We start from the raw sequence: 25,324 nt of genomic DNA, 5'->3' as shown, positions 1-25,324 counted from the left end.
TAACAAATGTAAAGTTCACCTATACACCTATAACTGGTGAAAACAAAATGGAAAAAAACATCTAAGAAAAGTACAACTATAGTGTCCATAGGCTTTATTTTATGTTTACTTTTCCCTAGCCAGTATTATTTTACAACATGGCCCATATTTGCATACTACTTCAGTATAGCACAGTGTCTTCCCTTCAGCTATTTATATATACTTGAAGTGGTGATCAGCTTCCTCAATCTCTGAACAAAGCTCTGTAATTGTCTGGGGGATGAGATGACATCATGTTTAAAACTGCAGGTCACACTTTGTTCGTGCCCAGTATGGCTATGACTGTGTCATGCAGTGTGTTATTATTGCTCCTTTTCACCAGTGAAGTGAACTGAACTGTGTTTTTCTCTTTTACAGATGATTCTTTGGGACTGGGACCTGAAGCAATGGTACAAACCCCAGTATCAGGTAAGATCTGTAGGCTGCAAGGTCTGGGTTTATTTCACTGTAAACGTTTTCTTTAGTTTCCCTATACTCCTTTTTACAGATCATTACCAAATAATATTCAGTAGGATATTTGGAAACTCTATGAAATTGTAAAAAACGTTTTTCATTAGCACAAATTACTTTATTATTCATCATTTTTTATTTAATACAGTTCTTTTAAATTTGCAAATGGCATCACATGAATAGCTTTTAGGGTGGTCTGTACATGCAGTAGTGTCAGAATTTTATTTTATTGTGCAGCCTTTCAAGAGCAAAGTCTTGAATTCATCTAGGCTTGTAAGAGGTGCCTTAAGTTACTGTGACTTGTGGTAGTTTGCATCAATCTCCCCAGTCATGTTGAAATTCATAACCTTGAGTCACAGATGATCCTTAGACAATCTAATAGGACCAAATGACCTATTATCTTTTGAAACTAATTCTTATACTCCTAAAACATGCCATATACTGTAGTACTGTACTCTTACCTTTCTTTAATAACAAAACTTTGAACACTAGTAATGCAACACAGCATTAGGTAAAATTAACCATTTATGAATTGTTGTTGAGCTTGTGTTATACTCTACTTTAGTGTATGCATTAGAAACTTTGAAAGATCAATAAGACACATTGATCTGATTTCTTAGATGGTGTTTTGTACTACAGTATATCTTTATTATCAGTGCCTTTTTAAAAGCACTAGGTGGCACCGTTTCGCCACATTAACACAAATCTAAACTGGCCATGCTCACTGATATTGCAGACGTTTCTCCCTTAATGTGAGTCTACTTTTAATCATAGTTCTGTAAAAAGTTCTGTCTTTAAAAAAATAGTAGCCTGTTATTTCATTTTATGCCTCTTCCATTTAGAATTTTGTATTTCCAGCTGTAAATCAGATAACCCTGTTAACCACTATGGTAACCTCTAACCTTTAGGAACATTTTACCAGAGCTAAATGCCAGATTAGGGTGGCAGTGGTCAGCATAGCTGCCTTGCAGTGCTGGGGCCTGGGGTTCAATTCCAGACTTGGGGAATATCTGCATGGAGTGTGTATGAACTCCCCTTGTTTGTGTGGGTTTCCTCCGGCTGCTTTGGTTTCTCCCAGAGTCCAGAAACATGCTTATAGGTTAATTGGCTTCTGGGAAAACTGGCCCTCATGTGTGTGTGTTTACAGTATGTCTGCCCTGTGATGGACTGATGTCCCGTCCAGGGTGTACCCTGCTTTGCACCTCTTGCTTGCCAGAATAGGCTCCGACTTCCCTGAATCCCTGAACTGGAGGAAGCGATCATAAAATGGATGGATGGAAAAATAGCAGTTTATACAGTGTGAGTCCTATAGTGGGGTAAATACATTTACACCCTGTGAGTCCTACAGTATTGTAAATAAATGAAACTGAATGGAGGAACATCGCATTTCTCAGTGAAAGCCCTGCAAGCTCACAACCTCTTCATGGCTCATAGACATCAATTTGGTTCAAAATACCACTGCATTTCAAGTCCTATAACCTGAATGGCAGCCAAGCATGTGCTGTTGTATTGCAAGTCATAGCTATGCACCATATCTGTACGGAGGTAGTGGTTGATTTAAAACATTTTCTTATTTGCTTTTTATATACTGCACATTTTTTAATTTAAAGAAATGTTTTATCTCCTTAAAGATGTTTCAGATGAAAAGCCTTTGAAATCTATTAAATATTCCTGTTTGGAGGAGCTACAGGTACCTAGTGCCTCAAGCAGTTAAGGTGCTGTGCGAAATGAAAGATGGCTGGAGTTTAGGGGTGGCCTTGGCATAGTCCTCACCCCCTTCATGTTCATATATGAGCAGAGCTGGATTAAACAATCAGTTTTTACTGATATCAGTGGACTAATAAAACCCTAGTGTAAAACATACAGTATAATGTGAATTTTGTAATAATATGAACTTTTAAAGGAATGTGTTACAATGCCTTTGTTGAAAGTGATAATGGTAGAGAAATTATGGCCTAAACAAATGTCCATTAGAGGGTGGAAAAGAGGGACAAACTAGCTTTGCATCTGTGAGCCTTTGAAAGAGATGTAACTTGGTTAAACATTTTAAAGTGCTCATGGATCTCAAGGTTAGGAGACAACCAAGGGTAGGCAGAACACACTAAGTAGGAGTCTCTAATGAGAAGCATAAACTAGGTACTGGGACACAATGATTGATATTACGTCTATCATGCATGTCTTACAATAGCAATAAATATGGAAGCATTAGAACTCTTAATTTAAATATATCTAAACTTTTTTGCACAAAATTAAAATGTATCTTTACATTACATTTTTAATCCATTTTGATTTTTAAAAAGTTCAGTGTTGAAAAACATTTTTTTTATCATAATGCTGCCAAACTTCATTCCGGTTTCATCTGCTTCATTTAGGGCTATAAAACATGTCACCCATTAAGTACACTGTGGTAACAACACAGGCAAAGAAAACAGGATGTTCTGTAAAGCATGTGCAGCTGTCCGCAACTGAGGTCACTTCTAGGGCCATATCTAATAAACAGGCCTCTGTTTTCCCCTTTGTCTTCGGTGCGTTCAGAGTTAGACATAAAAGAATCTCACAGGTGGTAAGGTTAATCAGTGGGGCACTCAAGTGTGTGTGTGTGTTTGTGGAAAAGCAGCATTACTTTACAACACAGTCAAGAGCTTGTCAAGCATGACGGTTTCACATCTGCCACAACCTGAGAAATCTTCATGCAGTACAGTGGAGGAGGTACTGTAACTAGAAGCAAAGTGTGCTTCATTTATGTGACCATACATTTACAGTACATAGTTACCCCTTTTATAAAGGAGTTAATATGAGACCAAATTGTACAGTATATGAGATGGAATTTGAAGACGTATTGTACTCAATTCGCATTCTGTGCTGTTTTTTCCTTTCTTATTCGCCTTACTTTTGACATTTTACAAAGTTGGAGCTTTTATTTCTATTAAAGACACAGCTCCTAAATATTATCTAATATGTTTTGTCTTCATTTGTCAGAAGTGAAAGGAAGCAGATGTAATATTTGTGTGTTTATTCAGTTTTTATCATCCACAATCATGGGATAAAGGCACAGTGTTGCACAGGTGACAATAACAAGAAGAAGAAATATCAGGCGATACCTGCAGGTAGTGGAAGTTCTTTGTAAGTGTCTACTAGTGGTATAGGTAGACTGTTCCAGTTATCTGATGGAAAATAGGTTTATAGCCATAGTACAATGTGTATTGCCACCTCGGGGAGACATTTTGATTATTTTTTATTTTGAATCACAAAGCTATTTTCAGTTGGCTCAGCCTCTATTGTGCGTTACAGACACACTGTACATACTGTATGCTCGGGTCCGAGTGTAGCTGTTTTTCTGTGTCAGGGTGCTGCAAGTGGGAACGGCGTGGACCTTTCCGTCATCAACGAAGCTCGTAACATGGTTTCCGACTTGCTGGCGGACTCCTCCCTGTCTCCTCAAGTCATCGCCTCCCTGCGCAGCATCAGCAGCCTGATGGGAACCTTCTCGGGGTCGTGCCGGCCTCGGGTTAACCCTTTCACTCCTTTTCCTGGGTTCTACCCCTGCACCGAGATGGAGGACCCTACAGAGAAAGGAGAGAGAAAGCCCCATAAGGTCAGTCGCAGTGCTTGAAACATTTGTTTTCTGATTTACAAACGGATCTGTGGGATTTGTTGAGCTCCAGCCCCGGTCCTGGAGAGCCCCAGACCAGCAGGTTTTGTAGGGCCACTATTAAATCAGCAGTTTCTAAAGACATGGAGCAATGCCATGATGATCATTTCAACAAGTCATTTGTTAAATTGCATAGCTTAGATGTTGATCAGGGCTACTTTTCAGCCATAAAGAACCAGAGTTCTCTTAACTGAACACATTTCTTGTTTAATTCATTTGTAGCTTGCTGGTGTTGCCAATCTGTAAAACAGTTGACCTATAAGACTAACCGGATTGGGGTCCTCTAAGTCTCTAAATAAAGTATTGTCTAAAATGGCATCCTCTCTATTGTTTGCCAAAGCACTGTGTATTGAGAATACATGATGTAGACTTTAAGCCAGAATTGGAATTTTCATGGTGCTGGAAAAATATTCAGATGTACTGAGGAAAAAGTTCCTAAATGTCTTGTTACAGTTCAGCAGGTTTTAACAGTAAATTGCATGCAGAATAACTGCTTTAATCTGTTATATACAGATTTGAGAATGGCTGAGAACGACACAAGCAGTGCTAATGGGAATATGTTTGGACAGTTTATTACATATTTAGGAGCCTGCCCGCTGAAGAGCTTGCAAGTTTACTCTAATTTCTTTGCAGAAAAAAATGAATCCATTGAGATTTCTTAAAATGTAATTTCAGTTTTGCTTACAGACCTCTGGGGAAGAATCTGGGGTTCTAATTCAGAATACTGATTGATTGTGTGTGTTAGTGTATTGATGACTAATGCTGTGAACTTTTTCAATTTTTGTACATGACAAATTGATTTTTGGTATGCGTTGGTTCTTTCACCCAGGGAATGAACAGCAGGAATAGCCTACCCACCCAACAGCTACGACGAAGCTCAACATCATCTTCTACACTTCCGTCTCTGGAGGCGTCTGCTCGTTGGGAGCGCACTAATGGAAAACGACCTCATCAGGAATTTAGCGCTATGAGGTAAGCCATGCTTACATCATCATGACGCTTTTTTAAAATCAATTTAAGAATAAACACATTTTATCTATAGACAGACACCCCAAATTTTTAATGTATTGTTAGTATTTTTCTTGAAATGATGGTATACATTTTGATCTGTGGAAACAAAAACAGTATTTTGCCTTTTTGCAGCCCAACAGTGCAATTCCTCATTTCCACAGTAGATGGCAGGCTCTGAACGCAACCCACAGCTCTGCTTCACAGGGGAAGATCTGGAAATACTGTTGTAGCTGCAAAATGTTCAGATGACTCACTTGGCCTTCTCCAGAATTAGTGTTCCAAGTATCTGCAGAGGAATATTTAGGCATCACTTGTGCATTTACAGATTTTTATTGTTATTATATTTTATGAACACTGTTTATGTTCTGAGTTCAATCCGAAACCTTGCCATAACCCTTTCTGTTATCAACAGCAGAATCTTTAGAGTGGCATCAAAAATGCCCATTCATTCTACAAAGACAACTTTTAAAGAAAAGCCCCCAAAACAGTAAAATATTGTACAAGTGCATCTTTTAATAGTTGCAGTTGTTTTCCAATAAATTAAATATTTAAAACAGATATTGTAATTTCAGTAGAAGAACTATTTTCTTTAAAAGCTGTGATCACTGAGGACTAAGTCTAAAGTATTTATCTAACGTAGAACGTACATATTTGTAGAATGTGTAATTTTATATCTTTATCAGGCTCTGACTATTGTAATTGCTTACTGCGGTAGTTTTATATGGATCAAAATAAGACTTTAAATGCAGTTTACATTATCAATCTTTAAAACTCTAGGCTGAAAGCAATTAGAATGCAAACTGTCCTTAATTATGGTCCACATAGATGTATGTCTGTTGGAGCCAGCTTTATGATGTTAATTTATTGATACATGATGCAGTCTCTTGTGTTGTTACATTTTTGTCATAATTAACTAGACAGCTGCAGTGCAATGTTGAGTTATGATCTAAGTCTTCAAACCTGCTGGTACTTGGTGGTTTGACTTATAAATTGAATGAATCAACCACAGCATACTGTTTTTAATGTCAAGAGTACCTTTCTTGTTTCTGAATGTCCAACAAGGCCCAAGCAAAAGTAAAAGTAGTAAAATAGCTTTTGCATGACTTAATCAGATAACTGAGAACATGCACCACTTCAAAGCTGTGGACTGTACACACATTGCACTAAACACACACAACTGATTCTGTACAGCATAATAATGGAAACCATCTGCCCACATAAAATACTTGTCTAGTGGGTGCATCTTGTAGTGAAGTATTTTCTCACCCTTTGTATTTGTCAACAATCTTGGCCGGAGGCTTTTGAGAGTGAGCGTCTAGAAAACTATTCTTTATTTTTAAAGCCCAGGGCCCCAGCCAAACGGACCTTCCAATGCAAACCTCTTGACAATCCCGAAGCAAAGGTCTTCGTCTGTGACACTGACGCATCACATAACAAGACGAGCAGGTAGGTGCTGGACAAAGCCCTTGTCTGACACACTGTATTGTGATCCAGGTGATGGACCTTTACCTTTAGTTTCTCCTAACTGTGCTTTTATAAACATGCTGTTCTGTTGAACACTGTAATATATATATGATTATAACATAAATATTCTTATGCACTATAGTAGAAAAGCAGCCCCGTTTGTGTATGCTTCACAAAAGGTATACAGTATTAGCATCATCTCCTATCTGTTGCTCAAATATTTAAGAGTAATATATATGAATTTAATTTTTTACCTTTCTTTATCACAGGAGCACATTATTTTAGTCTTTCTTTGAATCTGCTGTAGTACTGTAGTTGTTAAATAGATTAATAGATTCATTGTTGAGAATGTAAATCACTATCTTCAGTAATTTGGTGTTAATTAATGTGATAGAGGGACGTTAGTGAGGGGGTGTTTGAGCATCCTATACACATAGATAGGCTGACATTAGCTTGGAAGAGTCACGCCAGATACTTTCTACATGTTTTGTCCCTCTGTCACATTCATTAGGATCTAACAGAAGTACTGAACTAGTGGTTAATTTTCTCTAACAATTAATCTATTCATCTATGTAACAGAAGACCTAGGTACGAGACTCAATTATGCAGGCATGCTGAAGTGTGTGAGATTAGGAGCTAATCTTCCTCCTGAACTTCTGTTAGAAACTCCAGAAAGTGAAGCAGTTTGAGTTTGAGCAAGCAGTTTTTTTTAAAAAAAGAAAAAGTTGCTCTGTGCAACTTCAAGTAGCTTTTCAAGTGATGGATGCTTTACATCTCTGTTGCTGTGTGAGATATACCAGTTGACACACCACTTAAAATGTCAGGCATAATCATCTTTATTGAGGAGTCAGTTGAGATTTGAGAAGCAACTTTAATGTTGGATATTATTTGAGAAACAAATGAGGGCTATAATTCTTTTTATTTGCTGCGTAAGAGCTATGATACAAATTGTAAATCTAGTGTGCTGCTCTCCATGACAGTGCATTGATGAATCAGTCTCTCATCGTATTGTGTCGCCGATGTTGAGAACAAGGCATTTTTGCTGTGATTGAATATCACTGCCTGTTGTTTGAATAATATAGGAAAAAAAAACATCTACAGTTAAATGTGACACAAGCTTTTCAGAAATAAATTTCACAGCAGGATTGAAAGGAATAATAAATAATCTTAGTGCTAAGGTTCGGCGTTGCAAAAAAAAGTGTGGACAGTAAATATACAACAAAAGCATATACATTTTCTAGTAAAATAGACACAAAAACAGTGACAAAAGAATGATAACAACCATACATCATACTGAATTGTTGGATATAGTTTTATCCCTTGGCGGCCTGTTTCTGAAACAAGGTTATTCACCATTTTAAGTAGGACAAGTACAGTTTTTTAAGTCACACTGAACTGTCAGTAGTTCCTTGCATTTGGACAACACTTTCCATGTAGAAGGGTGGCGACGTGACAGAGGCAAAAGAAGCCTCACTTTATTCACCACTGAAGTGCAGTGCCCATTTCCACTTCAGGGGCATTACAGCAGGTTAGCCATAGATAATGAGCACTTACTTTGCGGTTTAAAGTGTAGGAGGAGTTTTATCCAGGTCGGGATGAAGAAGTCTGACTTTAAAATCTGTCCAGGAGACCAGGGTTAGCTGCCCCGCTTTTCTGAATAATGTCCACACGTTGTCTGCAGTTCATCATCTTCCATAACTTGGAATTTCTGGGTCAGAGGGAAGCTACCACCTCCTATTTGTAATTCACCACGTTTTCATGCACGCGTCTGATTTTTCTTAAAGCTCTTCCAGGAAAATGCTGACTTTGTCCAATCTTTCTTGGTGAGATCCACAGATCGCCAGATTTCTAGGTTGTGTACCTGCTAACAAGAAAACCTTTGCTAAACTTTCAGGACATCTGTTCATCCTGACAAGTCATGGTTAAATTGTTCTAGTGAATTTCCATTTACTTTCACTCAATCTATTGCGTTTTACATTAAAAGATGACAGTGTATATGCTTAAAATTGGAAGGGCAATAATCCTAGTTTTTCTGTTTTGAGGCACGTCCCCCAGTCTGAGTCCAGTGAACTCTCCAAGCCACAGCCCAACCGGTGGCAGTGGGTCTCTGGTGACACGTTCCCCAGTTGAGTTCCCAGACACTGCTGATTTCCTCACCAAACCCAGCGTCAACCTGCACAAACCTCTAGGGTACGCACTCAGCTCTCCAGACTTCCAGCAACAGTTCAGGACTTCAAGCATTCCTCTCTGCACAAGGTAACCACCCTCCTGTAGATCTGGAGTTAGTTAGAATTCCAGTGCAACAGACATGCACCATAAGACTGGATTAAATGCAAGACTTCATTTTTTGTGCAGTTCTTGAATTGGTGTTGAAGGTTTGTGATTGATTTTGCCCCTTTGATGCATGGAGATGTATGGCTCTGATTCAAGCTGAATAGTGACTATTAAATTTGTTTTATGATATTTAGAGTGCCTTGCTCTGAGACCATTGAAGGGCTCTGCGCCTGTAGCTAAAAGGTTGTGTATTCTAATCCTAGACGTGTCACTGCTGTTGTATCCTTGAGAAATGTACAGATTACTACAATAATGTGACTAAGTGTATAAACGGGTAAAAAGGGAAGTCATTTTGGATAAATGTATCAGCCAACATTAATTAATAAGATTTATTTCAAACTACTTCTGTTTTCTTTTCCTTATCAGTTGTGGACGTCAGATGCTGAAAACAGTTCCCAGTGCAGAGTCAGGGGAGGCTAATTTACTGTCTGCCACTGAGACGCAGCGCAAGAGATCAGGTAGGATTTCAGTGCCCATTAATACTGTGATTGTGGAGCAGTCATTTTACTGATAAGGTGAAGTTTAATCATGACCCGAAGTTAAAGATGACATGCATAAGTACTCGAATGGCCATAATGCGTCTTGGAATTTGATCAGGAAATGTTATCCAATTAACAGTAGAACAGAATTCAAATATATATGTATATCTAAGAGCTTTTTGTCTTTTATTATTCCCTGAGACCATAATGTAACAAAATTATTCCATGCTGGTCAGTATTATAAAAACATACTCTAATGTTAAATTGGCAATGTTAAAACTCTTTCTGATCTGCTTAAAAATACTGTAAACTCATTATGCATTCCAGAATGTGTTTAAACAGCTTCCATCTTTAACCACTGCATGATAAGTTAGTTATCCCCATTATTTGCAGATTATGCAAATGTACAAAAGCAGTAACATCTTGTACACGTCAGGTGTAATTTTAGAATTACACATAACGCATAGATGATTCTTTGTGGGATGAAAATTCAAGTTTTACCTGGGTGAGACATAATTCACATTCTGAAGCAGGCATTTTCTTGTCTGCTCTTTTTTGGCTTAGGTTTTTCAGCAAACCAAAGTTTCTGTTGTGGCTCAGAATCTCAGAATGAATCTCGGGGTCTCATTCTTCTATTCTGGGTGCTGTTGATGATACATTTTTGTTTAGTAAAAACCAAATAATGCAGTAGGAGACAGTTGTTATTTTTTCAAAATACGTTTTTGACTAAACACAGTTCTCCAGTTTTGATCTTGAAGCGTCCTCTGTTGATTCTGTTGATAAAAGTCTGTAGATCTTTATTCTAAATTTAGATAATAAATAGAGTCTGTGACTCTAACAAATCTGTCTAGAACTTCAAAAAACGAATCTTCAGAACATCACAGATTGAGACAGAAGTGCTTGGTTTTCAGAGAACGGGTCATGAATGAAATGATGACGCATTTAAATGCCTGTTTTTTTTCCCAAAGGTGAAGGAACAGAAAGTCCATGTGACAGCTCTCAGATAAAGGAAGCATACGAAAAAGCAGAAACACAATGTGAAAAGTACCCAGACATCAGAGAGTCCGATAACGAGAGCCAAACGGATACAGAACAACAACAGTGTCAGACACACACGAGTCAGGAGACTGAGGTAGGACGGTAATGGATTATACATATTATCTTTTTGTTGTTGTTCCTCTACTGTAAAGTAAAATGCTTTCATCAAAATCACTTCAGATGGAGGAGATGGCATAAGCACCCTTTTTTATTTTAATTTCTCTACTTTCTACATAAGAATGACCTAGGGCTCTGATTTCCGCACTAGATATAATTGGAAATGCGTGTAGCTGAAAATGACAACCCTTGATTTTCATGAGTTCAGGGTAAAAAGGAGAGTGATGTCACAACAAAGGGATGTCAAACTCATTTGCTGTGGTGGGCTGAGTTGATTTAAGTGTACTTCAAGGGGGACATACATGCCATAAATGATCAAAATACAAGGTACTGTATTACAACTAACACAGAATTAGTTGTAGTGTTTTACAGTATGTTTTTGGTGTAAATATCTCCATTTAAAATGTAGTTAGCTGTCAATACCTTCACACAATTATTTAAAATATCATATTTGTGATTATTGTATAGTAGAGTATAGAAAAATATGTTTTCTTAAAAAGAATATCATTCAGTAACTTCTGAAAATACTCAATTGTGTACACCCGTTTCTTCACCCATTTTGTTGCTTGTTTCCCACTGTAAAAAGTCTATTGCACTACAAAAAAAGGTGCTTCCCTTGTGATCGTGCTTACTTAGTAATTTTTCTCATCAAATAGCCTCCTTACCAGTGCTTCAGGAATAACTTTCATCTAAGTTCTATTATGCCCTACAAGTCTGGCAGATATAAGACCACAGGAATATAGCAAAATGTGTGAACCTTTTCATTTTTTTTAATATTATACATTGTGCAACTACAGACATGGCCATCTTCATCACTGCAGACATGAATTACTGGAGTTAGAAAAATGCTAAGATGGCCAATACTTTCTTTTTTTTTACCAGAGCAACCAAGACTTCATATTGGACCCACTGCTACAGGATCATGAAGTTCTTATGGAGAGAATCAACAACTGGAACTTTCCTATCTTCGATCTGGTTGACAAAACAGGAGGAAAATCGGGAAGAATACTGAGTTTTGTAAGTTCAATTACAACTATTTTATCTGTTGCAGTTTAAACACTGTATTTTTGTCACAAAACATAGATAAAACCTTGCTTAGACCATGTCAATCACTATACAGTATGTCCGTTTTTCCTATATTAACCATATTATCCTTGACTTAGTTTAGTAGAAGCAATGTAGAAAATTGGATGGGGATTTCATCCTACTATTTGTTTTAAAGATGGTGGCATTTCTTGCTCTTCCAGGTTAGTTACACCTTATTCCAAGACACTGGTTTATTTGAAATTTTCAAAATACCAGTCCGGGAATTCATGTCGTACTTCTGTGCACTGGAGAATGGCTACCGGGACATTCCCTGTGAGTATTTTATAACATTTCTTCTAATTTTACACTTTATTTGACACTTTATCAAATAGCGATTGCCTCAGTTTTTCTTTCTTAATTAATGTTAATTTTATTGTTGCCGTGTCCTGAATGAATATACATTTAGCTTATAATATTGTGAAGTAAATTCTACTTTACTAATGATGGATAAATAATTTTGGATTATTTAGATTGAGTGCTAATGAGTGTCTGCAGTTTTGGAGAGTGTTCAAGTTCTATTTCTCGCTCAGATCACAATCGTATTCACGCCACGGATGTCCTTCATGCTGTCTGGTATCTGACCACAAGGCCGATCCCTGGATTCCAACAAATCCACAATGATCACATCACTGGGAGTGACACAGGTAGCAGCCATTTGACTTCTACTTGAGCAGCTGTCAGTACTTTTCAAGCTGATATCAAATCTTTTTTCCACATTAAGTACTTGAAGATTTATATTATATAGACTGTGACTGGCAAGATGCTAATTCTGAGCTCATTCTGGTCTCTGGTTGTTTGATTTGTAAATAGGCTATGCTAAATATGTTTTAGTTTTTAAATTAATGGAACATGTGGTATCTGTGTTGATGCTGCCTTCAATAAGTCATGAATTCTGTTTATTTTTTTCTCATGTTGCATTCTGAAGATATTATTGTTGTATTCATTTTGTTGAACACATTTTTTGTGCAGTCCACACCCTCAATGGCTTGTTTAGAATAAGACCAGAAAATTCTTAAGTCTCATTTTGGTTAATGATATTTGACGTAGCCTTGATCCATAGAAAATTAATTAAAAACCTCTGCTGACTGATTTACCTCTTCTGCCAAAAGAGCAGCTGCCATTAGATAAGAAGGCCTCCATTGTGATTGAAATCTGTTGTTGCTGCTGAACTCAGCATGTTTCAAGCTTATTTTAACTCTGCGGATGGCTATTTTAATTTTTTAAATGGAGCATAGCCTGAGTCATTCTTTGACTAATTCAACCTGCAGAGTGCATACTGAAATGATAAGTAGTTTAAAGGTGTAGTGCCCCAGGCTGTTTTGAGGAAGCAAGAATACAGTCTACTGTAGTATAGATTTGGAAGCCTATGATGAAAGTAGTCATCCCTATACAGCAGGCATGGAATATTAATTGTGAAACTGTTTTGTTTATTAAACAATGAAAGTGTGAATATAGACTGGGGTGGATATAAGTACAGGCACATGGTTTCTGCCACACTAATTTACAGTAAGTCAATTACAGTACTAAATACAATAAATATTGTTTGTTTGGTGATTCATACTGTTAGTGTATGTTTAGAAACTGCACAACATGCACAAAATCGTGTCTTGTATTAGTGCATTCCTGAAAAATCTTACTCCACTATTGAAGGGAATTCAACAACTATTGGATGAGTCTCTCACTGATATCACTGGAAGCTTGCAGGCACCTAGCAAAGTTGTAGGAGTCGCTGAGGGGCAGGCCCCCAGTTAACCTCAACCCTACGGCAGCAGAGCTGTGCCAGTTATGCACAGCCTCACAGGGAATCTACAGTAGGTCACAGGTGGTGAGTGACTTGACCCAGGCTCAGGGTAAAGCTCTGAATCAAGCTCCTTTACTGTTTGGGCCATTTACAAGCCTCTGAAGACTAATATCATGTGCCCAAGACCTACTGTAACAGGTTCTACCAGTAACTCAAATGCAGTTGTAGTTAATCGGTAAAGGCTAAATGAAGCATGTCTTCCTACCAGAAAAAGAGACAAGAATGTGCTTGTTTCCTGACATTTAAAATGTCTATTCTTTGTATACGACCTACAGTATAGAGGGTATCTGCAAAATTAAAACCTCTAAAGATTAATTAATTAGATAAAGGATTCCTTTTCTTTAGATTCTTCAAGCTACTGTACAGTATAGTTCTCTCCTGAAGGAGACTTATCGAACAAGTCTGTTTTTGTCTTCTCCTTCTTATCATCATGCTTGTTTTAGCTAGTTTATGATTATTGATGAGGTTGATGTTCAGGTCATTTAGCCTACTTGTATACACTACGATCCAGATTTGGTGGAAAGAAGTTAACACAGAGACACTGAAATCACAGGTGTTTTAGAGAACACATGTAAAAGTTTTACCATTAATTGTTGTTGTAACTTTTTGTTTTGCAATGTTTTATTATACTGTACAGAATATAAAGTATATTATCAACATTATTTATGTGATGTTATAGAAATAACATGGACCTTAAGTATGGCTATAATAATACGCCTGTTGTTTTAAAAGCAATGTTTGACAGTTTTGGTTGCAGAGACACTTTCATGTGCTATGGGGAATTGGGAATCTTATTCCATATCTGCATGGCTGCAACAGAAAACCTGTAAATGTAATATTAACCTTTGTAAGAGATCAATTGTGGCATGCGGCTGACTTGAATGCTTTCATTTTTTCCCCTCCGCTTTTTATTATTAGTAATGTAGTTTACATCCTGAGGTTATTTCTCTAAGAAACAATACTATGTACTGTAAAATGCAACAAAAGCAGGATTATATATTTTAATTCTTGACATGTATAGCTGAGTAGTTATGCTTCTTGAGGTGACTCAACAGTTATTCGTCCTCGCAAGATATTAAGATATTCCAATAATTAATTGAGTGATTGTGTATGCAACTGTATATGCATGGGTATACGCATATCTCTGCGTGAGGTAAACATCACCTGTCCTTTGAACGTTCCTTTTTACATCGACAATTGTTCTCCATTTCTCCTCAATTGGCATTTAATTTTGATTTGATTGCTAATTAGATAAACGTTTTGCTTTCTCAAGATTCGGACAGTGGGATCTCACCAGGCAGGGTGGCCTATGCCTCCTCAAAAAGCTGTGTGATAACAGATGACAGCTATGGGTGTTTATCTTGGAACATCCCGGCCCTTGAGCTCATGGCGCTATATGTAGCAGCTGCGATGCATGATTACGATCACCCTGGTCGGACAAATGCTTTCCTTGTAGCCACTAATGCACCCCAGGTAAGCTGAAGTGCTGTAAAACATATTAGATACACTGTACTGTGATGTTAAGTGTGATTAGTTTTTCTCTTTTTGTGAACAAGTAAAATACAAATTCACTTCAAATAAAATAGATAAAAGTAATATATTTTAGAGGTACATGTAATGTATTTTAGTTTTGTGTACTTAAAGGCTGTACTGTAGATTCTTTTCTGGCATGTGATCAGATTTCCAGTGCTCCATTACGTCTTTGGTAATATTATTAAATAACCGATCAATAGCATAGATCTAAATTAGCAAAATGCCCCAGAAATATGTTGGTACGGGACTCTAATTTTTCTAAAAACTAGATAGCATGCCTTTCTGGCTTATTTTCAAATGGATTTATATCTTTATCTTCATCAGTCTCTTTTATGCTGTTCTTTTAATATTTGGAAAAAAAAATTAAAAACTACCAAGTCAGAGTTGACATCAGTGCTGGCTGCAGCTCAGAGTGTTATTCTTGGTTTGGCTGGATCATTTTTGCTGAGAAAGAAACCCAGGTCCTGCTTGATGATGTGAGGTGAAAGCATAACATTGTTTCTGTTCCCCCCATTAGGCTGTGCTGTACAATGACAGATCAGTCCTGGAAAACCATCACGCAGCGTCTGCCTGGAGTCTCTACTTGTCCCAGCCAGAGTTCAACTTTCTGGTTCACCTGGACCATGTGGAGTTCAAGCGCTTTCGTTTCCTTGTGATTGAAGCTATCTTAGCCACAGACCTCAAGAAGCATTTTGATTTTCTGGCAGAGTTCAATACTAAGGTGGGGTGGTAGTTCTTCCTTAGAAGAGCAAACCATTTAAAATATAGATTTAAGAGAACCATTCATGGCCACTTGGAAGTTATTCATTTGAAATTGTTCGATTTACAGTTCTGCTAGAAAAAAAGCTAGTTATTTGTATCACAATGAATAGTAAAATACTTTTTTTTCTGCCCGATATAGGTCAATGATGTTAACAGTCCAGGCATAGACTGGACTAATGAAAATGACCGCCTGTTGGTCTGTCAAGTGTGCATTAAGCTGGCAGATATCAATGGTCCTGCTAAAGGTCGAGAATTACACTTGAAATGGACAGAAGGCATTGTCAATGAATTTTATGAGCAGGTATGCAGCCTCAATGTGATTTATATTTCTAGCTCATTATACTCAAGATGTGTCATACAAATAAATATGTATATTAAATAGATAAAGTACATATATATTGTATATATGTATAATGTACATACCTTGTGTTTCACAGTCTGCTCAGTATTGTTGGAAAGGAGATTGAAAGGCATCTGAAAGGCTTTTTATGCTCTTGGGTTGTTTAAGAAAAACTCCAGATGTTTCGTGGCTGCAGTGGTCCATGATCAACGCTGCAAATCTTGCTCTGGCCATTTCATCAACTAAACAGAGCTTTCTTTTTGGAACCGTTTCCAGGGAGATGAAGAGGCGAGCCTCGGCTTACCCATCAGCCCCTTCATGGACCGCTCATCGCCTCAGCTGGCAAAACTGCAGGAGTCTTTCATCACTCACATCGTGGGGCCCCTCTGCAACTCCTATGATGCTGCAGGACTCCTACCCGGTCATTGGATTGATGAAGAATCTTCTGAAGATGTCGAAGATGGGGAAGAAAGTGAAACGGAAGATGATGACCTCGAGGAGGACATAGAACCAAGTAAGAACGATATGCAGATCTTGCTTTAACAGTAGTGCTGACGAGCCAACCCCATTTTCACCATTTGAACTTGCTTAGCAATTCAGGCATGCTTTGAATCAGGTAAAATAGTGGGTAAATCAAATTCTAAGAGGTGAAGAGGTCTGTCCAGTATGTGCTCTAACAAGTTAAGTCTTTAGTATTGGGAACTTTAACCGGAATCTCCATTGTGCTCAAAACAGAGTTAATTCCATTATAATCATAATCCTTTGAATCAGTCTACAGCGAAGAAAAGAGGTGAAACTCCCATGTCAAAGAACCTGTTGTGTGCATCCCACTTATTTATAGAAGTAAACAAATGTGCCAGCTTCATAGAACAATGAGGTGTTCTAAAATGTTATTTATAACGTCAGTACCTGAATGCTCTATGTTTCTGTACCAATAAAACAACGTAATACAAAAGGGAGATGAAGCATGAAATACTTGTTGAAATGTTTAAATTCCACAATAATGATACAGTAGGTACTATAAATTAAAACTAATTCTGTCACAGAAATAACTGATCTGAACATTAGATTTGAAGTTAAGGCACAAGAAAGTGACTGGAAATATGCCTGTGTTGTTTGTTTCAATTATACTCTTTCAGAAAGATATGCAGAATGTAAGGGAACAGGTGAAGGTTTATTTCATGCCGAAAAGTAAAGAGACACGTTTTGGCTGTCGAGAAGAAGGCACACCTGAAAAGGGCTCCACATTCTAAACGCCTCTTTTCAGCATGGAATAAATCTTTACCTGTTCCTTTGCAGCCTACGAATGCTGACTCAGCGACCTACTTGAACTTATGCAGAATGTAGTCAAACATTGCTCTAGCTGGCAGAACAGTTCACGCATTCCTGAACTGTTATCCCCTTTAGAGCAGTAGGGTCAGTGACTTATTAATGAACGTTCCCCCGTTTATTGCTCTGGTGCAGAAAGGAGAAAGACCAGGAGACGGCTGTTCTGCAACATCATGCACCACTTGACTGAAAATCACAAGGTGTGGAAAAAAACTATCGAGGAGGAAGAGAAGAGCAAAGTGGAACTGAGCAAACAGCAGATAGAGAACTCATCTTTACCTCAGACATCTGACGAGATTCAGGTGATAGAGGAGGAGGCAGAGGAGGAGGAGAGGCAGTAGGCCACAGTGGAGGAGAAGTGGCCCCTCCTGCCCCGCAGGATATGACACACACTGAATTGTCACTGTGCCGACACCAGACACTGATGCGTTTCACGTCACATTGAAAAGGCCTTAATACTGTGAGCGGATTCTCACTGAACCAGTGGGAGACCCACTCCTTTGCACTTTCGCCCCATGGAAATAAAGAGAAAACTTACTTCAGAAAATAAAACAAGCATATGTAACATGAAGTAAGGGTAGGAATGCCTTCAACAAAATAACGTTATCTAGCTGTGATGCTGCCTTGTTGAACACTGAACACTTACTTTCCATGAGGTACTTAAAATATAATTTAAAACAATGAAGCCCTTCAAACTATTGACACCAGTTACCAAAGTGAACAGTTCAAGTATGGAAATGTAGGTGATTCCGAGACTCATTCAGACTCACCATCATTTAAAAAAAAACAACAGAAAATGTGCCTGTCTGAACCTAGCACTGAGCGCTGCAGTGCGGACTGAATATGAAGAAAAAAAACTGTAACTGCACAGTTTTACCCTGAACACTGAGGACTGGGAAAAGTGGACAGTATCATTAGAACGTGTTCAAGTTCTGACGTTTTGACTGAAAACAAAAAAAAAATCACCTGCATCATTTTTGATGCCCTTTATTGCTGTGTATAAACTGCCTTGTTTGGGTTTTATTTTCTGTTATTGTTTTTTGTCCAGGAATGCACAGCGGCCAATCAACTTAATCAACTTGGGAATGTCTATTGTTGTTTACCACATAGCATACGGCATACAGAACAGGAAAACTGTTCCAACGAAGGGATGTTTTTCCTTTTTTATTTTAATATATATATATTTTTTCACTGTTACTCAGGATTCACACTTAGATTAATAGTTATTTTGCAAGAGTTCAGCTCATGAAGTCATAATGATTTCTAATACTCTTGTAAGTAAAAACTATGTGTAATAATAACCGTTTTTATTCTTTGTACGGAAACTTTGCACCAAACTTGTTTTACCTGTTCAAATTCACCTTCATTAAATTATTGAATAAATTCAGAGGTGGATTTAACTCATGTTGATGCCCCCTCCCCATCACCAAAAAAAAGATTTAAGAGTTTTGTATTTATTTTTGGAGAGAACCCCTTAAACTCAAACACAGGGATATTACTGTAAGTGTTTTTATGATACAGTAAGTTGCAGAATGGCAAAAATAAAATCGTACATTGAATAAACAAGGTTGTTCATGTATTAGAATAGGACCAGAGGTTTTCAGTTGCCTTTCTGTATTCATTATTTTAACAAACACTGTTATAAACCCACTCAATTGTTTATCCTTCTACAAACAACAGTATTTTCATGAGATGATAATTCTTTGCAAGACGTACACCAAGGCCGATAATTATATGAGTTAGCTTTCCACACTTTTCCCCAGAAAAAGTTATATATGTGTGTGTTGTTACGTTTTCATTTTAAAACATAATTTGAGTTTAGGAATATAAATACTTTTATTTTTCTGTAAGATGGGAACTCTAGACATTCCACAAAAACAGTATATTTATTGAGACTTACATTTGTGAAGGAGTTTGTATTGTGAGACATGCACAGCTCTTTCACAATAGTTGAATTTTAATCCAGTCATAAAAGTTCTCATGCAAGTGGTGCAAATTAAGCTATTACATGAAAATGTGCACCTTTTACAAAAAAAAACACAATTTTAGCAGTGTTTTATTCTCTGCACAGAAAATATCTGCATAGTTTTTTTTAAGTAGTCAACTGTATCCAAACTCGTCTGTTTTATACATGTGGCTGAAAAATATTGTACATAGAGAACCTGTAATTATCATCCAGTTTCCAGAGTTTTTATCTAATACTATTTACAGATGTGAAATCTGTGAGAAGAGCCATGGGAACTGTTGTTTTTGTCTGGCTAAAGTGTCGTCATGTTTCTAATCATAACCACTTGTCTCTACGTCTTCAAACACAACTGGTGCCAAACTCTGTTCCCCATCGTGTCCCATGCCGCCTTAAAGTGTCTCCATGCTGCATCTTGCAGTAATAAATGACTATGAAGATAATAGATAAACACTGACAAAAAAAAATCAGAAACATGAATTAAGTGCAATCAGAAAATGAATTAACATAAAACAATCTATTTGCTTATTCAGCATAGCAGGTTGCAGTTTCTGAAAGCTCCCCTGTGCCCTGTTTCTCAATTCTTCTGCTCATTATATTGTAAGCCTAATTGTTTATTGACTTATCACTGTGCACCATCATATACCACAGTCTTCTCGGATGTTCTTGTCATAAATACATTTATGAATGGTTGTCACCTTGTAGCACCGTTATGTATGTATGTAACCATTCGATCCCATTGAAGTGGGGAAAACCATTTTTAGAGTTTTATTGTTATTTAAAGATGTTATAAAACACAACCCCTACAATACTTTCTCAGAGGACAGTTCTTTGTGATCCACAGCTAAACGTTTTTTTTTTCCCTTGTTGACTTACTGTACAAGCGTGTGGATGCGTGTATACCAATGGCTGTGTGACCGGTAGGTTAAACTCTCCTGCTTTTACTAAATTTAATCAATCTGTATCCCACAACACCCTGACAAACAGGTGATAGCTAAATAATGGGATCACCCAAAATACTCATCTAAAGAGTCCAGAGTGCCTAATTGTAGAGCATCAGAAACTAACAAGTACACTGATGGAAGCACTGGGAGTCATTTACAAGTGGATGACAAATCCAATATAACTATTGCTCCAGTCCCAGGGTACAGTGTGAACTTCAGTGTGAGTAACAACTTGTCCATAAGACGTGTACAGAATAAGTCTTTCAAAGTCCCCGCTTGTGTAGAAAGTCTCGTCATTTCCATAACCTGTAACAAATGGGCCATTGTAACATTTTACAAACCAAGAAGACTGTTCATGTCACCACTGCGAGACCTGCGACTGCACTGATATTTTAATTGACGTGGTTTTTTTTTTTTTTGCTCTTCATTTTACAGCCAGGTTCGTGTGGAGAGTAAATGTATCCATTGCCTGGGTGTTGTGGTTTTTGTATTTATGTTCACACAAAGATTTCATTGAGAAGAGCCAGAAATATAAAAACATAATAACACTCTACTGATTTTCCATTCATGCAATAATTGAAAATACACTGATCCCTGTACCTGCTGTATTATTTCATCTGACAATTGTGTTTATTTTCATTTTGACACCAGGAAAGTCGGCAAAGATACACTCACAGGTATTCTTTATTTTGATGTTGTCTAGTCTAATGACAATTCCCACCCTCAAAGATTAAATTCATGATGTTGTTATGGTTCCCATGACTTGGATTCAAAATACCAAAAGCTGTAAGTTTCTGAATTATCAAATGATTTAGAAACTAAAAACATTTTCAGGATCTTTTGAAAGTTCCATTTTGCAGGCTGAACTTTGAAATTAGATGTGAAAATGAATGAAGACCGGTCTACTTTGCAAGACCCCTTATAGCAATAATTTCCACACTTTTTTGAAGTTGTTCAAAATGACAGAAAAAATGTTTGTTATAGTTTTGACTAAACTTTCATCTTCACCTACTGTATGTGTAAGATTTTTCATGAAAATTTAATTTCAGAAGGATAAATATTATACTGTTTTTGTTTCTTCTTTCTTGCTATGTGTAAACTGAGGTCCTTACTTGTGTGTAAATGGCCTTATAAAAAATAACCAGCACAAATGTAGCAGAAGCATATTTTTTAGCAATGTTAATTATAGGTTCATTTATACAGTACATAATGTGAAGAACAATATGTCTTACAGGCAGTCTAGATTATTAGAGAAGTAAATTCAAGTCATTCTTAATTTATTAGTGGTTCTGCATAGGACTGTGTTCAGTTCTCAAAGTTACGACTTTGATATGCGATAAAAGTATGGCATTTAATTGTACTGTTTACTTTATATAGGTTAACGTTGGTGTGGCTCACTTGTTTAGTCACAGAAGTTTTTTTTTAACTTCTTACCCATCGCAACATCCCCCCATCATTAAGATCAGTTTTCAAAATGAGTTAAAAAATGAGTTAGCACCATCCTAAGTACTGGTTCCTCAACTATTTTTATAAAGTACAGCTCTCCCTCCATGTACCACCAAGCTTTGGCCAGTAATTAAACTAGCAAAAGTAAGTGTTACAAAGGTGGCAGGGTAAAGGGAAAGTTGTTATTCAAGGATTTAAACTGTCGGAAGAAGGCGAAACGTAAGGGTGGCATTTTAAAATGTGTGTGTGTGTATATACTGTATATATGTACAGTACTGTCCCAACACAGAAACTGTGCGTAACAATTTTGGCAAGATTCTAAACATACCATGCAGTTCATTTTTGTGATTCATACATTGAATGCATTGCCCCCAAACATAATGTTACTAATAGGGCATGTTCAGAACATGTACCAGGGCACATGGAAAAGGGTAGTATGTCTCCTTTATCAAGCTCAGACAGGTTTGTGTTGAGAGGAAATGTATCCATTGCCTGGGTGCTGTGGTTTACAAGTGGATGACCGTTCCGGCAAAAACTGCCTAATATCAGAGATATCCATCCATAAACATCCATCCAGCTCAGCTATGGCACTTCTGACTTGGTGGTTTGAATTTACACTCCCCCTTGTTATAAGGATTAAATACAGAACCTATACAATTGGATGAAGGTGTGTAGTCAGTTTTAGGAATGTTTCATTCATATGTAGACTGATTTTGTTGTATGTCGTACACATCACAAATACGTCACATTGGCATTGCATACACAGTTTCTTTTTGGGGACAGTACAAACAATGTGTTACACCTTTGGTTTCTTTATTTTATGAGTCTTGAAACATGAGGAAAAGTGAATTGTGAACAGTGGTACCTTAGGGGAATCAAAGAAGGTCAGTAATTCTTCCACCTGATCTGCTCTGCCATTTAGGATTTTGTAGTTCACTGCAGTGGTTAACATCTGCAGAAAAAAATAAAAATACAGATAAGCACAGTAACACAGTGGAGTAATTCTATGATACTATAATTGAAATCCAACACAGAAAATGCAGCATTATTACAACAATAACAAATTAAGTACATCAGCATTACAATGCGGGTTGGAAAAATGATGGTACAATTTAATGGACATCAAATGCAACGATTACGGAGGAAGTTGGGCAATTCCAAGACTGCTGGGAAGATCAGAGGTGCTGTCTGAAAAGGATGGTCCCAAGGGCAGACCAGAGGACGTGCAGACTGTGTTATTTGCTGCAGGGTAAGTTATACTGTATAAGCAATGTTCTTTGCTGTTCCAGTAGGATGCCTTGTAGACCGTTGTGTACCGATCGTGTTTACATAGGATGCGAAGGCAAGTCTTGAATTATACGAAACTCCAACCCCACATAACAGTGAAGCTGTGGCTAATGTGAGCTGCAGGGCAGAGGGGACAGAAGCAACTGAATAATAGAACTATCTACTTTCTAGTATAGTCAAGACAAATTTAGGCAAAAGTTAATGGTATTTAATCGATCCTCATGCTATTGTGTGTATTGTTACACTCACCAGACCAGTGGCACCAGAACCAGGCTAGTTACTGCAACCAGTAACTAGTGTTATAACCTGGTGCCACCCCCCAGGGAACGGGGGACAATACAAAGATGTTGCAGACCCAAGAGCTAGGGCGCGCAGGAGCTTGGCCTGCCCAGGATGTCGGACTCCACATGTGTGGTCGAGATTCTCAGCAGCCAGGCTCCCAGAGAAAAGGCTGTATGGGGTAGAATACAGTCCGCCGGAATCCCCCGGGACGCAGGCAGGCAGGCTGGGACTAGAATATGGGAGCAGTGCAGGGAAAGCAGGTGCAAGACAGGGAGGGCCATCAGGGTCCGGAGGGCTGAGGAGTCCAGCACAGGGGCCGGGCCGGACACCCACTTTGGGGAGCTCGTCCAGAGGGCAAGGCTGAACGGGGGGTCTCCTGCCGCGACCAGGCCAGCGCACGTCATCATGTCGGACTTCTAAGGCGCACCAGAGACTGGATTGAGGGTGTCATCTGCTGAGTCCTTGTCCGAAGTGGGGTCCCACCCTCTCTTCTGCACTCAACAAGCTGAAGCAGCCCTGGACAGCACAGCCACAGCAGTGTACACGTTATACTATACATTTAGAACCTCAGAAAAAGTACCTGCGGATATACCCCTCACCTAACTGGACATAATCTGATGAACATACTTGCTTACTGTAAACCTATTTCTAAACATATAAACATATAAGCCAATAATTAAATTAAAATGTGAATGCCTCGTGAGATAAATGAAATAAGGCTTTCAGTAAGGAATGTCTGGCACATATTGTATTGTGCTCCTGAATGATACTAATCTGTTTCAAAGAGTATCATGCCTTTATGCTACCATCTTTAATAGCTTAAGTACACCAACACTATATTAGTAACTGAATACAGAGGGCTTTGTAATAAGTGGAAAATGCAGTGTACTAAAGTGTCTTTTAAGACCTCCTGGAAATGGGTGTAGAAAAGCAATCGACACTGTATGATGGTTTCAATCAGATAACTTCCAAACTCATCTTCTGTATTTTCTTAGGTTACGCAGCCAATTTCAAGAACAACATTTCATGGCTTCAAGGACAAGTTTTCATTGCCATGCTCTTTGTGTTTGATGACACTTAGTAAATTAAACATATTTGTTATCATTGTACTGTAACAAGCTACATAGAAACCATTCTGGTTAACATTTTTATGATGAACGCCAACCTCTCAAACTACAATCTGTAGCCCGAAGTCCGCATGTGACCAGATGACGTGTGTACGTTTGGCTGGTCTGTTACAGTCTGGCTTGCAGAACCCCTCCAGACTATGATAACCTGCTTAGACCCCCCCAAACAAACAGTTCATCATAGAGGTATTAGTCAGCAGATCTTCAGTTCCTCTTCTTCTACTGTGGAAGAACTCTACAGTCCTCTATTCCTTCCATTGAAAGAGCCAGAACAGACATACATTCCTGTAAAACTCCTCTTAGTTCTCGATTCTCTTCCTTTTTAATTCCCTGAAACCCCTGCAAACTCCACTGGGACCACCCATCCACAGACAGTCTTTCCTTTAACTGGAAGAAAAGCCCCTGTCCCTTTCCTACTCCAGAACTCCCAGCACATTCACAGTCTGCCCTTCACTGGAAGATACTCCTTCCAGGTCTCATCTGAGACCTACTGGTGCTCCCTATCCACCTGATCCACTGGCGCCCAGGTTCTAACTAAAAACAACACTTATCTACAACTCTGCAGGAATACATATCAAGAAAAATAAATCCTACATTCACTCTTGAACTACTGTATCTTTCTTTTCTTTCTTTTCAATATTTACTGTTTTCACTTAATAAAAAAGTTTTTAAGTATTTGAAAATGAATTTGCATTTTCTATTTTTTGTAGAACATTTTAATTGATTTCTCTATTTTGTTTCAAAACATCATCTGGAAATACTTTGCTCTTAAGTGTTTAAAAGACCAGAGCACATTTGGTAACTCTGAGATAGCATATATGGACAAAATATACACGTCTG

At 37.9% G+C, this 25,324-nt stretch overlaps 1 protein-coding gene across 1 annotated transcript in view; it reads left to right on the top strand.

Moving 5' to 3' along the window:
• Positions 1 to 21,493, top strand: part of pde3b (phosphodiesterase 3B) — a 69,134-nt gene extending 47,641 nt beyond the window's left edge. Inside the window, exons 2-16 of the mRNA XM_088611616.1 lie at positions 397 to 447; positions 3,836 to 4,084; positions 4,971 to 5,113; positions 6,495 to 6,598; positions 8,659 to 8,872; positions 9,317 to 9,408; positions 10,398 to 10,561; positions 11,467 to 11,601; positions 11,832 to 11,943; positions 12,201 to 12,314; positions 14,745 to 14,944; positions 15,522 to 15,725; positions 15,906 to 16,067; positions 16,383 to 16,620; positions 17,571 to 21,493. Coding sequence (XP_088467742.1) covers positions 397 to 447; positions 3,836 to 4,084; positions 4,971 to 5,113; positions 6,495 to 6,598; positions 8,659 to 8,872; positions 9,317 to 9,408; positions 10,398 to 10,561; positions 11,467 to 11,601; positions 11,832 to 11,943; positions 12,201 to 12,314; positions 14,745 to 14,944; positions 15,522 to 15,725; positions 15,906 to 16,067; positions 16,383 to 16,620; positions 17,571 to 17,776 — 2,388 coding nt within the window. The 3' untranslated portion in view covers positions 17,777 to 21,493. The remainder of the gene's footprint in view (positions 1 to 396; positions 448 to 3,835; positions 4,085 to 4,970; positions 5,114 to 6,494; positions 6,599 to 8,658; positions 8,873 to 9,316; positions 9,409 to 10,397; positions 10,562 to 11,466; positions 11,602 to 11,831; positions 11,944 to 12,200; positions 12,315 to 14,744; positions 14,945 to 15,521; positions 15,726 to 15,905; positions 16,068 to 16,382; positions 16,621 to 17,570) is intronic.
• The last annotated feature ends 3,831 nt before the right edge of the window (positions 21,494 to 25,324 follow it).

This window comes from Lepisosteus platostomus, chromosome 18 (genome assembly GCF_059453375.1).
Source record: "Lepisosteus platostomus isolate fLepPlt1 chromosome 18, fLepPlt1.hap1, whole genome shotgun sequence".
NCBI classification, from domain to species: domain Eukaryota; kingdom Metazoa; phylum Chordata; class Actinopteri; order Semionotiformes; family Lepisosteidae; genus Lepisosteus; species Lepisosteus platostomus.
This window is presented reverse-complemented; position numbering and strand designations above follow the sequence as displayed.